Source organism: Hermetia illucens, chromosome 4 (genome assembly GCF_905115235.1).
Source record: "Hermetia illucens chromosome 4, iHerIll2.2.curated.20191125, whole genome shotgun sequence".
NCBI lineage: Eukaryota > Metazoa > Arthropoda > Insecta > Diptera > Stratiomyidae > Hermetia > Hermetia illucens.
The window spans coordinates 124,074,148-124,089,313 of NC_051852.1; the positions used below are offsets into that span (position 1 = coordinate 124,074,148).

The 15,166-nt window shown below is 45.2% G+C and overlaps 1 protein-coding gene across 4 annotated transcripts in view; it reads right to left on the reverse strand.

Annotated features, from left to right (window-relative positions):
• The window catches only part of LOC119656024, a 260,457-nt gene that overhangs the window by 134,602 nt on the left and 110,689 nt on the right, over window positions 1–15,166 (reverse strand). For 2 of the 4 annotated variants that reach the window (XM_038062287.1, XM_038062289.1), the window contains exon 5: window positions 1,562–1,877. In XM_038062287.1, coding sequence (XP_037918215.1) covers window positions 1,562–1,877 — 316 coding nt within the window. Of the gene's footprint in view, window positions 1–1,561; window positions 1,881–15,166 lie in introns of all 4 variants that reach the window. The other 2 variants (XM_038062286.1, XM_038062288.1) reach the window with 1 other exon arrangement.

The following is a 15,166-nucleotide window of genomic DNA, read 5'->3' on the forward strand; positions in this document are numbered from 1 at the left end:
TTTTTTAATTTTGCCGCTATCGCTAGTTTTGAGTGTCCCTTGTTGTTTGCCATGCGGAAAGCCATTGGAGATATTTTAACATTGGCTTAAACGAGGTGGGTAGTTATGTACTTTTAACACCAATGTAACGGGGGTAAGGGCAATTATTTTCAGTGGTATCTTCTCCAATTTATTTGGCATTTCGTCAAAAATATCTCTAAAGACCCGTTTAGGCTAGACTGTCATAGGAGCAGCGCAAAATGCGGAATATGCTTCTTTTAACCTACCCAAGGTTAGAAAACAGAAGAAAAACCTTGAGAGGGAGTTAAAAACCCCACTTAACGGTAGAAAATGGGAGGAATCCTGCATGTACTGAGATCTAATCGAACGTAAATTACGATGATTTTAGCCTTGAAGCGAATAAACACCAAATGCCACAATTCGAAATAAATTATTGAAAATTTTTAAATTGATATTCATGTTTGACTTCAAAATCGATATCTTCACGAAAGGCTTGTTTTCCATCCAGGCGGTATTCATTTTGTTTAATTCCTAACATCATCAATGATAATTTTATCCTCTTATCAATTTCAATTACCAATTAATAAAAGAAGGATTACGCGAGTACGACAAGCTATCACTTCACAGACTTTCCCGTTTCAAACTTTTAACTTAGTTAACGCTCCCCAGGCTGAATATGATAAACCTCAACCCCTTGTTATTGTTCGTGAATACTCAAAGGATTCAATGGCGTGATTCCTCCTAATGTCTGATAAATCCTTCAACATCAATTAAAAATTTCACTCTTCATTATCACCTCCACTTCTAATTTGCATACTTGGTGAAGTCACTCAGACAGTCAATCTTCCTAAGGACATCACATCGAGCGACGTCGGCGATATGAGACTGACATTTATTTGCGCTTTTCAATCTGTGCTGTTAATTTATGCAAATAATTTCACCATCAAAGGAAGCAAACTGTTAAGAGAGGAAATGAAGTTGGCGAGGCGAAGGGGGGTGTGATGGCGGTGAGAGGATCATTTTGTCGATTTGTACTTTACAGAACCCGGAGCTAATGACGGTGGAATATCTCATCTCTGCATTTAATTAAACAGAAGAAAATTGAAACAAATTGTGTACCCAATGCATCTGCGTCCTTCAGATAGGGAAGAAGTGATTCCCGTTGTTCATTTCCTGCAGTACTCATACCCATTTCAGGGACAAAAGATACATTTCCGAGAAATGACTTAACAGAAAAACATTCACGACTCTAGGGAAGACATGTTTATTCGAGGATAATTCACAACAAAGGATGCAATTTGTGATGTACAGGGTACACACATGTACATACTCGAATATCAAAATAATGAAAATTTCTTCGTAGAAATCTTTTCAACTGTAGCCATGGCATACCCGCTTTTCCACAATGGTGTCCATAAATTTATGCCGCCCACGTGGCAATTCAGTCGTTTACAAACAGCTTTAAAGTCATTAAATTGAAACATAATGTTTAACGAGATAACGAGACATACAGAATGAAATATGATAGGAAAACACAGAAGGAGTGAAAGTCAGTACTTACCCGGTAATTCCAGGAAGTTGGATGTTCTTCTTTGGCGGCCACGTGTTGATGCTTGAAACGCAAGCGGACCAATATCTTCATTGGAGAAAATGGAAGTGTTGGAAACTGCACTTTTCAAGGAGTCACGGGAACTGCGTCGACTTGCCAAGTACGCGAGACCCCCTTTGGAACTTCCACGACGCCTGGGCTTGGATACAACTGGGACGCTGCCGTCGTTAATATCTGTCAAGTCGCTAGTTGATTTTCGACATCGCGATAAAGATACGACACTATCAGAGCAAGTACGATCCAAGGCCGTGTGAGAAGAGTGGATGATCTGCTGAAATAAAGAGACCGAACTATTTAAAAATGTTAAAGGCATAAGAATTAAACATAACCTAAAATTATACAAAATTCATCCTAAGCCTTAAGGAAGTTGTAATGCCAGATTTCAAGTAACAAAATGAGCAGTAACAAACAATAAATTGATCTCTCCATCCACATGAAGAATCAAATCCTGAGGGAGAAGAGCCAATACCTCATATACTATATTATAGTGGACGCAGCTTGGAGCAAATTCCCTAATTAGCCAAAAAATGAAACGTGCAGTTATCGGCTTAGAAAACGTAAGCGAGAGGTTAAGGCTAATTTCGAAATATCAGCCTCATTAATGTTCACATCCCTACAGAGAAGACTATAGAGTCGAACGGACCCTTGATTCCCGTTCCAACCATCAAATCCAAATCATGACCTCAAAGCAAAGTAGGGACGAAACCCGTACTTAGGCGATAGGTTGGCCCCCATAATTTACATAAAAGTAAGCGCGGAGGGGAGGGGGGGTAATATAAATTCGGAACATTTTTTCGTTGGCATGCTGTCCCAGGCTCGCATAACAATACCACTTCGAATCCCCCCTTAAAATCAGATGAGAGTGAACAATCAAGCCAAATATACTAGCAACCGCGGTTAGCAGAGGCCCTGGAGATGAAGATCCGACAAATAATTTTCACAAACACCACAAGAAAGTTATCATTACGGCTACAAAAAAGTCAGGAAACCTGGGAGAACCACCAAGTCTGGGAACTCGAGAAAAACTGCAGCCAAAGTAGGCGCGAAAAGTTTACACAAAAATCAGCAGGATGTAGCCATATATACATATATATAGACAAAGAAGGAAATCTGATATCCACCGATTGGGCCTGTATATTGACGCAGTGGGTTGGATACTTTGATGAACTGCTGAACAACCAAAATATCGACTACATAAAGGTGCGACCAACTGAAGACGATAGAGAAATGCTGCCACAACCAAGCATAGAAGAAACAGTCCGTGCAATTCACCACCTTAAACATCATAAGTCCCCAGGTGAGGGTGGAATTATAGCCGAACTGCTAAAATTTTTAGGCGACCAAACACACCAAGTGGTTCATCAACTTATGGTCAAGGTGTGGGAGAGTGAATCAATAAAAGAAGACTAGCAAGGAGACATTATTTGTCCCATACATTAAAACGGGTATATAACATTGCTGAGTAGAATTTGCAAAGTATTCTTCACTATCTTGCAAGACCGGAGATCCCCATGCGCTCAGAATGAGATCCGCCCATACCAAACAAACTTCACAACAGGCAAATAAGCAACAAATCAGCAGGGATAAATTGATAAAACTAGCGTGGCCCTAACCAATTTGCAAGTCCAGATAAAAGCAACAGAATCACTTTCGAGCCCATTCAGTAAAGGTCTAAGGCAAAAGGATGCACTATCAAGCCAAGTTAAAACCTAGCCGCAGAAAAGATGATCCGTGATGCTGAGGTAAACGCGAAAGGAACCATCGTCTTCAAGTTCACCGAACTATTGGCTTACGCTGACAATAGCGAGATCATGGAAAGAACAACCAGAGATGTGCAAACTGCCTTCATTCAGATCGAGCAAGTGGGCTACACATTATTTGTAGCAAGACGCAATATGTGCTGGCAACGTGGGCATCAAAAAGGAACGAAACAATTGCGAATGCGATTCGAAAGTCACAACAGGCAACATCAATGACGATGGAGTCGGTTGTTGGTTGCCAATAGAGCCTATTTCTGCTTACAAAGGGTCCGTTAATATACTTCTTCTTTTTTTTCTTCAGCCCTTGTCCCTTTAACAATTGGACTCGGCTCATCGTGATCGGTTTCACGATTTAATTCTATCAAAGACCTGATCTGGATGCAATCGCAAGACTTTCGACTCATCCAGCGTATCAAGCCACGGTTGTTTCGGCCGACTTTTTGGTCGTTTACCATCTCGGAACTTTTCCACGATCGATGCAACTTCATAACGATCGCGGATATCCTCATTTCGGAGGGCAGAAGAAAATCGTCAGACTTTGCCTCACCACTGTCCTGGAAACAGCGTGACCGAAGCGGCTCGCAGATGTTAAGTGCTCCTTTATATAATTCGCATAACGATTTGCCTTTGCCCTGGTAAGAAACCGTAAAGCCGTCATTGCCTAATATTTTTTTAAAGTTTGGGACCAAAAAAAGAGAGAGTAAGTTGTTCCCCATTTGGTCCGGTCCGGCATTAAGTTAATGAGGACTTAGGACCCCACAATTCTCAAAAAAAAAATATTTTCAGCTCTGGCCAAGCTTTGATCAACAAGACGAATTTGGGCTCAATATAATTCGTAGTTATGTTGTGTTCTGCGAATTATATAAAGGAGCACTTAACATCTGCGGGCCGCTTCGGTCACGCTACTCGCAGAGCAGAGGTGAGGCAGCGTCTGACGATTTGCCTCTGCCCCGGTAAGAAACCGTAAAGCCGTCATCGCCTGATATTTTTTTGTCAACGGATCTTTGAAAACCATGACAACTGAAGACTGACTATAGGAGCCAATGGGGTCAGCATTGCGCTTGCCCGTGATTATTACCATGATTTAACTCAGGTACTCATTCACAACTCAGTCGATTGGTATCCAACATCAAATCATGATACAAATCTCACTGTCACTAGTGGGATTTGAACCATGATCATCCGTAAGACAGTCTCTTGCTTTAACCACTGAGGTATACAGCCACTACAAATAAGGCACCTTTCTGCAGGTTACAGTGAGCAGAAACGTGGTTGCATATTTGACAATTCCTGCATTGCCTTGGACCGGTGTTTTTCCGTGATGGTAGTTCCAATACACCACGATGGGCGATATAGATTTAATTTTCTCAGATCGGACAACTTCATGCCGCTACTCAAATCAAGAGGCAATATGTATTGTATTTGCCTTTTCTTCCAGATGTGAATTTTTTATGTCGGCAATGATTTGCGAACATCACTCTATAGACCAGAATCCTTTTAAGGAATCGAGAAGTTGCTTATGGTCATGAAGGGCAACGGTTAAATGAACTATACCGTGTGAACTTATCCGGATTGGCATAGTCCATAGTACTTGTAGGAACTTTTGAGCCAACGCCAATTGAAGGATTGTTTGAGCTTTACCAAAAAGAGCCTTAGGATCATAGTTACGATAGACACAATTAGCTGCAGATTAAACTAGCATTTAGCATTTAGCACACTCTGCGGGAAGTGCATTGGAATCTCTATGCATATTCTGGAAGTATACCTGACATTTATGCAAAGTTGGAAAACACTTGGTAGAATTGGTCATACCAGGAGTAAAGCTAAACCATTATAGGACTGATCAATATATCCATGGATATTATTACTAAGTTAGCAAGTATATAAGTATATAATTGACTTTGGTATATACAATCACTCCCAAGTACTTGATGGTTGGCGGGTGATGATATGACTTCCAATTCTAATGTGAGCGCAGTTTGTCTTAAGGCACTTGGTGATAAGAATCGCTCCAGAAAATGCTACCCTGCCCTGTTATTTGATACTTTGCTTCCCCGCTCGGTAGACCATGCGCGGGGAAATTCCCCTCGGCTCAAGCATTTGCTTATGTTAAATATGTTCATATCCCACGCTCTTCGCACTTAGGATAGCATAGTTACCATGAGGTTCATCCCCTGATTCTTATAAATCCATTAACGTTGTTACGATTATTTCCTCGAATGGGTATCTTCCTGGCGTCCAAATTGGGCATTTTCCACTTTTTTTGATCGTCTATACCGCGTTGTTTTTCCTCTATATAGCTCGGTAATACTTGCCACGACTCCGTTGGGCTCTTGGACTAACGAGCGTGCTTTCATACTACTTCTTTCGGAACTCGAGAAGAAGTCAACATTCTGCTTTCTGCTGATTCATGTATTGTTACCTAGATTGCTCAGCGTCGGATCTCTCTTGACCTGTCGCAAAATTTCATCATACAAAAGATCGTCTCTCCTTTCGATAACAATCGCGTCAGGAAGGAGCTTCCTTTGTTTTACATAATTCTTTGACTTCATAATAGTCCAAGCTTTGCGCTAATATCCTCTATCCCTTCGATGCCCTCTACAGCTTTCTACTTTGGGTTTCTTTGAGGGCCTCGCTCTATCCTTTTGGTGACAATAGGCACCTGCCAGTTTATAATAGTCCTGCATTTACTGCACATTGAGCGGTTGAACAAAATTCCCCCATGGCTGTTTTGACCCGATAAATTTGTAGAGTTGGTATTACCTATCTTCTTGTGACGGGTTTCCGCCCTGTGTACTTCTGCTAGCACTGCATCCATTTTCTTATCGTTGGCATGTATGTAACATAGTATAGCTTTTTTTTTATGGATGGCGGTGGAAATCTCAGAAAGACGCTGCTGCGCCAGGTAGCAGCAGTGTGTGGGATTCGCACCCACTAAAACCACCCCCACTCTTCCGCCCCTCCCCGCGGGGCCACCGTGAAGTATTACTTCGCAGGGGAGGTCTGGTTCGCTATACCAGCTCGTCCATGTCACGTCTCCGTCGCGCCGCCTTCCGAGCTCGATCCAACTACAGGAGTTTTGTCTGCAACACGACTACTGCCTCATTTACCGCCATCCAGTTTTCCTCCGACTTCAGCACCTCTGCAACCAGGTTCGAGGGCTCGATGTCCGCCCCTAAGGTGCTGTTTAACCTCCTTTTCTGCTGCAGAAATCTGGGACAATGGAACATAACGTACTCCGGGTCCTCGGGTGTAGCACCGCATTCAGGACAGTTGGGAGACTCGTCCAACTCGAAGCGATGCAAGTACTTCCTATAGCCACCGTGTCCCGTATGGAACTGTGTCAGGTGGTAATTCAATTCTTCGTGCTTTCGGTTGACCCATTTCTCGATCCACGGGATCAATGTATGGGTCCACCGGCGCTTGTCGGCGTTATCCTATCGTTGTTGCCACTTGCCACACAACTCTCTTCTGATGGCTTTTCGGAAACCCGCATTCACCTCGGCTGGATTTGCCTTCCGTTTTTCGTAGAGCCAGTGTGCCTCGCTCGCTAGAAGATCTATAGGGATCATTCCTGCGATGACACAGACTGCTTCCGTCGACGCCGTCCTAAATGCGCTGCATACCCTTTGCGCAATTGGCCGGTATGCCGAACTCATCTTCCTCCGGTTGACAGCGTGGTTCAACGCTCCCGCTCAGACAGGAGCCGCGTATAGCAGCATCGACCTCACCACTCCCGCAATGAGTAGCCTGCGACTATACTTCGGCCCTCCCACGTTAGGCATCATCCTTGCAAGGGATGAGCTGGCATTTGCTGCCTTCTCTCGCGCATAATCCAAGTGTCACTTGAAACTCAGCTTGGCATCGATCATCACCCCCAGGTATTTGACAACCGATTTTGAGACGACCTCACGATTACCAACCCTGATGGTAACCGTGTTGTTCTTCCTATGGTTGGTAATGAGGACCGCCTCCGTCTTTTCGTCCACCAGGTCCAGCTTGGTCATTCGTAATCATGACTTGATGGTATGAATGGCTTCATTTGCATAAAGCTCCACGTCCTCGGGATGCTTTGCAATTGCGCCTACCGCCAGGTCGTCCGCAAAACCAATCAGCGTTGTATCCTCCGGCACGCGAAGACCAAGCACTCCGTCGTACATTATGTTCCACAGCAGCCGCCCGTCGTCCGTCTCATACCAGAGAAGTCTGTCCGAAAGGTAACTCTCGATGAGCCGAGCCAAGTAGTTAGGAACACCCAGTTTGGCCAAAGCGCCCTTAATCCAGCCCCAGTTGGCTGAGTTAAAAGCATTTTTGACGTCCAGCGTCACCAGAGCACAGCATTTGCCCATGGCCATTGCATTTCGAGCCAATTCCACAACCTTTGCTACTGCATCGACCGTAGAATGGGCTCGCCGAAACCCATATTGCCGCTCTGAACGACCACCCGCAAGATCGATGAATGGGAGCAGCCTGTTAAATATCACCCTCTCCAATATCTTCCCCATGGTGTCTAAGAGACAAATAGGGCGATATGAAGAGGACACGCCGGGTGATTTTCGGGGCTTCGGTAGCAAGACCAGCTTCTGCCTCTTCCACTGGGCGGGAAACACTCCTTCCACCATGCACGATTCGAATGTGCTTGCGAACCACCTTGATCTGGCCTTGACCGCCACCTTCAGAGCCCTGTTCAGAATTCCGTCCAATCCCGGAGCCTTGCTGTCCCCAATACGTCTGCAGATTTCCCAAAGTTCCTCTTCGGTAACATCAGGGATCGAGAAGACACCCTGCTGAGCTGCCAGTTGGGGCTCTCTTTCGTCCTGCTCCTGCTGCGGGAAAAGAGCTGTAGTTATTTGCAACAAGAGCCGTGGGTATGTCACTTGAGGTGATTTTTGCCCGCGGATCTTCTTCATTACAACTTGGTAGGCTGTACCCCACGGATTCGTATTAGCCTCCATGCAGAGCTTCTGGTAGCATTCCCGCTTGCTTCTCCGAATAGCCTTCTTAAGGTTGCTTCGCAGATCCCTGTATTCCTTCTCACGCTCCTGGTGCTCCGGCCTTCCCCTTGTCCTGTGGGAAAGTCTCCTCGCTCGGAGACAAGAGGATCTCAAGGCAGCGATCTCCGTGTTCCACCAGTAGTTTGGCCTCTTGTCGTGGTGCAAACGTCGTCATGGCATCGTAGCGTCGCATGCTTCGGTTAGGCGCTGAGACAGCTGTGTGACCCTTTCCACCGCTGTTCCATCCGGATCATGGGCTCCCTCCAATGCGGCCAGGAATGTCTCCTCGTCGAAAGCTCCGATAGACCAGCCAACCGCTTTAGCCTTTCCACCTCCAGAGCGTCGTTGACTAGTTCCCCGGTTTCCAATGCGGAGGAAGATGGCCTGGTAGTCACTGTGGGTGAAGTGCTCACTCACTTGCCAAGCCATCTCCCTCACCAGTGAAGTGCTAACAAATGTCAGGTCAACGATCGAACCCGAGCCTCTTCCTCGAAAGGTGGGCACGGCCAACATTGGCCAGCACGGTGTCCAGCTCCGCAAATGACTCCAACAGAATTTGACCTCTGGTGTTCGTCGATCGGCTTCCCCAGTCCAGGGCCCACGCGTTGAAATCGCCCGCAATGATTTTAGGACTGCGGTCTCTAGCGTCCAACACCAGACTGTCTGACATCTCCTCATATTGTGCTAAGGTTGCACTAGGAGGAGCGTAGCAGCTGTAAATATGGACACCGTTGACCTTCGCCCTTATAAAATCGGCTGCCGGGAGGCCATGACTTCCTGAATGGCCTGTCTTCCGCACGCCCATATTGCGGCGTTGCCAGACGCATCCACCGCCCAAGTAGCACTGCCGTGGTTACTGTACGGCTCGCAAATAACCGCGAACTCGACATTCGACTCTCGAATGGTTTGCGAGAGCAGGTCCTAAGCTGCCTCACAGTGATTGAGATTGATTTGTATCAATCTCATTTGCCTGTGCTGTTCAGCTCCCTCCTATATACCGGACATCTGCTGCTTCCCGCAACATGCCGGTCGTCCACGCCCTCTTTCCCACTACATAGCATACACCGTGGATCTCCGGTGCAATCTTTGATGAGGTGGCCCTCTTCCCCACACTTCTGCAACTCCTCGACCTATCACGCTGGCTAGTGCATGCCGCCGCAGAATGGCCGAAATCGAGGCATCTGAAGCATCTCTTTAGAGATATTTGCTCCCTGAGCCTGCACACGACCCAACCTACTCTTACCTTGCCCGCGGTAATTAACTTAATAGCTGATTCCGCCGGCAAACTAATAATAGCGGTCTGTGTGCCGCCATATGCCTTCTTCATCCTTTTTATGGCACTCTGGTCTATATCGCTAAGGTTAAACTGTTGCTTTAGCGCAGCACAGATGTCCTCCCGTGAGGTGACTTCATCTAGGTCCTTGCATTCAACCACTATCTCCTGTTTCCGAGCTCTTACCTCAGCTTCCTCTCTAAGTACACTTTCCACCTTCCCGCGGAAGTTATCGGCCGACTTGTCGGCGGATCTACTTAACTCCAGCATCAGATCCCCTCTCTGTGTTCGCCTGATACGGCTCACACTATCCCCGAAATCCTTCAATTCCGGGTCTGACTTCACCTTTCGGAGGATGTCGGCATAGGACATATTTCCCTTCTTGGAAATAATTATTATTTCCGGGCGGAGATTCTTTTTGTCCTTTTTCCTCTTGTTGGTCACTTTAGTCCATTGTTCGAGCCTCCGGGCACCCGCACATCTCCCGATGCGTGCATGTACATGCCCATGACACATTCGCCGATCATTCCCTTATCCGCAAGAAGGGACGCGCCTGATGGGAGATTTGGCAACTCCACACAGGAACATAGTATAGCTACTGTCATTATCAATACTTGGTTTGCCATTCATCTGCTTGCACTTGAGTTGAGAGTGTAACATTTTACCACTTTGCCTAAAGGAATCGAGGTTCCCTACCGTCACCTCAATACTTGCCAAATTATTTGGTCTAGTCGTCTCATAACTAGCCAAAGTAGCGTTAATATCTTCTCTATCCTCAAATGTTAATGGTAATTCGTTTCTTACATCGGGTATTTTCTCCAAATTCAGGCATTGCCTTGCGTTTACGGATCGATAGCCGCCTATTCCGTGCACCATAAATATCCTATTCCTCATCACGTCTTTTCCCCCTCTTTGGATTGCCAAACTACCAAATAGTGGACAACTGCCGCTTTCATGGCTATTTCTCCCCGCCCGTCACCAGAGTCAGCTAGACTAGCTCAGATGTTTCCCCTAATTTAGGATTTGACTCTTCCACTAAACCGAGATTCAATCGTCTCGAAATGTCAACAAGACGTTTTTGATTATGATTCACGCAGGAAACGTTGAGCTTAAACGATCAGCCACTCCCACTTACCCGACCTATGCGTTAAAATGCCCAGGTATGAACAGATGGGTATAGGTGTACATTCAAATGCCACCGAGAGTTCCCTTATCGCGCGAAGGGGTGCGCCTGATGGGAAACCCAACAACTCCTCCTCTGTCTGTCAGTCTGTTCGACTGTCTGTCTGCCAATGCGTCACATTTATTTGGAAATATTTCTATAAATACTAACTGTCATGGATGGGGTTGCATCTGTGAACCACTGGGAATGCGGCTGTTGCCATCATCATCATGAATTTAGGGAAGTCCCCGTATATTTGAATAATATATTATATAATAACTTTATGACAGAATATAGCCATGCGAATTATGGAACGAAAGGTTTCAATTTTGGAATAACACGGGGGGTTCGGGATGAAAACGTGAAGTTTTAAATCATGGACCCATTCCCAAGAACTTGAATGTTAATTAATATTGCATCATTCGCTTTCTAGTTCTTATAAGTGTTTGAATCTAAGTGAAAATTCAGCGAAAGGCTAACTGATTCAATGTCCCCATTCTCAGGTGAATAAACTTGTAACGCTGGAAACTTTTCTGTCATTCATAATTTTCTCCTTTTCTACTGTCGTTTGACAAAAACACAAAGAGTAAAGCTTACTTCCCTTATATCATACATGGCTTGGTCTTGACTTGCACCGCGGGTGTCAACATCAACATGACATCAAGACAACGGATACTAAGCACATAAGACCCGTCATGCAAATCAACGCCAGGATATACCATGATTTGAATTTGAATACAAAACATCCTTACAAATGCAGCTGCATGCAAATTTATGCGCATTACTGCGTCTTCAAGGAAAATTGGACTTCTTAGCCGGAATAAAAATCCTCTGTCCATTGTGTAGGGTGTCTGTACAGGACGTCATCTCCTTTTGGATGGATCTTTTCTGCATCCTCGAGACACACTTTAATACGATTATATCGAATATTATCGTCTAGTCATTCATAGATGAGGACACTATTATGCATATCTGGTGGGCGTTTTTGCTTAAAATTACAGAATTTGCATAATTCAGATAGAATCTTTCACAGGTCAACTAGAGGTGCCCGTGGCGTCATTGTTGTGAATATAAATGATTTGGTACGATTTGGATGACGCTGCGAATTGTCTTAGGATAAATGAGGAAAATAAGAATGAGGTTCAAGAAAAAGGATGCAAAGGAAAAGCTAAAAGAGATAATTATCTAGGCGGCGAGAAAATGAAAAATTTGAATAAATCAGTGAAATTCTTGAAGTTGTAAAGGATCCAGAGCAATTAAGCCCGCCTGGGTGACACGAATAAAACAGAACACAAAACTGACCTTCACACTTCACAGACGAACATCACCATTCTGCAGAAAGTAATTATTATCGTTGAAAAGGACAAAGTAAACTTTGCTCTCGATAAGGTAATGAAAGTCGTTTTAAGACGTGACAATTTTAGAGTTCAGAAAGGTGGCATTGTAATTGAAACGGGAGATCTAAACGTGAAAATATTCTCTGATTTGGTCAAATATGGTGTGGAAAACTATCGAAGCAGATTCGTGGCCCTGTAACCTTCTCATTCTTTCCATTATCCGCGGCGGCAGCAGCATCCAGTGCAAAACTTGCATACTGGCATGCAGTTTTGAAGAATCGTATCTGTTCTGAATAGTAGCTACCAAGTTCAGCGGCCGGAAAAAAAGGCCACTAGAATTATATCCACACCATACATTTGACGATTCGACTAGCCACCAAACACCCCATCATCTGGAAAACCAAGTGGTATCAGACGTGAATTCGATGTAGGACTGCTGCCGACGGATAAACCGAGAGTGTGCTGGCCGAGAGAGAGCTTAGTCTCTAGCATGCAGACTGTCAAAACGGTTTCAGTTGAGACACTTTTACCCTTGTGGCCTAGCTGGCCAGGGTACTCCTGGGGCGAAAAAATTGGCTCCAGTTCTAAAAAATTAATGGTGGACAATAAAGCAAAAGAAGGTGTTAGTGATGGGAACAGCATCCGAACTCAAGCTGGTGGCATCCAGTCAAGGGAAAGGAGCACAGCTGGTGCCAAACGTAGCACCACTCTGCTGGAACCAACAGCAGTGACTTCTGAGAGCGAAGCGTCCCCAACGTTGTCAGCGTCAGGCGTCGGGGAAATGAATATCGACAAGAATATTGGCTCCCAGAAGGCAGCGAAGAAACGGATGTCCGCTAGAGTCTTGTTCAAGGGTGAGTTTCAGAAGACCATCCTTACTCTAAACAAGATTGCGAAGAATAAGGGGGCCGATACCGTCATACTACTCGCTAAATACCAGGCGATTGTTGAAGAATATAGTTGACAACAAGCACTTGGAAAATCAAGAGGGACAGAATTTGCAAGAGTGCGGAAGCCAAACAATCTCTGCAAATAGGGAAGCATTAACGACGGGCCAAGCACTATGAAAGGCATCAGTGACACGGCCAGAAGTCATTTACATGTTGCACTGCCAGAAGTTAGCTCCGCTAGCTGTAAATTGGCGCAGAAAGTGAGGAGGTTATCAGAGTTGGTTAATGATATTCTGGACAGCAAGGAGGAACATATCTTCTGCTTTGATTCCTCACAGGTGATCAGTGGGCATCACGTAATGGCATTGAGGGCCAGTTTTCCATAGCGTTTCTTGGTTCGTGCATCACTAAGAGCAACGATACTTGGGAGTGGATGACACTCAGGATTATCCTGACGAAATTCCCAGTAGACCGAAGATCCGCATAGATAAGAACAGTCTTGTCCTTGCGTATTCAAAACCCCAAAATCCTCTTGAAAGACTGGGTGGCGATCAAAGAGGAGGAACTTCAGGTGAACAGCAAATCGTGCCTAATTCGATTAAATGGAGCGTACTTGGAGGTAACGAAAACAGCGAACTACACAGTGCAGATCGGTACAAGAAACGTAAGGGGAGTTGGTTGCTCATGAAGAACGGGAACACACACTAAAAGAAAACTCTATCGGCGAAATGAGTCAAGAGGCAGATGAGCTGCACAGCTTATTGGCAGCTTAGGTCCGTGGCTGAATCGAAAACATGTTAAGATTGACTATTTTCTACTCGTAGTGCTCCAATGTCGCGATGGGGTGAGGAGACGGCAACCTTATCCACTGAATGGACACCAAATACCGAAGGAAAGCCTCCACTTGGTGGTACCGGGAAACGGTGTATTCACATTGACTTCCTGATCGTGGTCCAGCAGTCGAAAGCTATAAGGCTTTGGGCCATCAGACCCGAGTCTACACGGGGAAATTAAAAGTTATTTGATACCATGAGAACTTGGGTAGCCCTTTGAATTCATATGCCTTGGGTGAATTCCTGGAGCATGCGTTCCCGGTGCGGTTATTATCGGCTGGCCCCCTAGTGTAATTTTCATGGAGGTTCGGACCACAACCATGGAGTTGCGTTTACAACTCGGGCGCCGTACTCTTCAATTCGGTGGAAATTTAGGTATGTCTCGCATCCAAAAGGACTCCGATTGTGGCCACAAAATCAATCCAAAGCTTTAGAAAACTGTCAGGTCAGGCCTAAACGATAGAAACTCATATCAAATTACCTGAACGTAACTCCCTACTCTAAGCGTCAATGGAGGTTTTCAGTCCTACTTCCACAAGTTTGGGAAGGTACGATTCCCTGACTATGGATTTTGTAATGGAATTTTGAACGACTGCGAACTCTTGGTCGCGTTCGAGAGAAGAATCCTCCGCAAAACCGGGATGTCTGGAGTTCCTTATTAAAGTAGGCCTAGACCGGATACCGGTTGTTGCGCCGTTGATGATGACGCCAATCACACCCTGGGATGGGTATTGTCATCAACTTTATGTACGTACAGGAAGGCCCTCGCTAGAGAACACTGTCGGAGAGATGCTTAATAGTGCTGACTGATGGAACTATGATGCACATTAAGTTAGAGTTCTCCTTGCGAAGTAAATAGAGCTCAACTGGTGGAGGGCCCGGATGGCAGGAGATTCAACTAACAATTCCTTTCCTCCCTCCATTGAAGGTTCCCAAGGAAAGAGGGAGGGCTAACCCGAAATAATATGACAAATGGTTCTAGGTATTTCTCCGACGACAGACAGATATTTAGTTCCGCCGGTGTAACGCACATAACGAACTCTTAGAAAAACTGAAGATCAACAGTTTCGCGTGGACTGCCCATTCGCCCATGCAAGCAAAGCACGCTAAGCACTCCGGGTGCGTTTTAGCTAACTCACTGGCATTCTTGAAAGAGAAACAGGGCAGTTCAAGCCGTCAAAGGACTCCGTAGCAAATATTATACTTTATTCCATAGCACAATAGATTTTGATCGCCAGAAAGTGCCTGTATGTCTTTTTCTATCTGGACCTGAGTTCCAGCCGCCTCACTGTGGTAAAACTAGAGCAC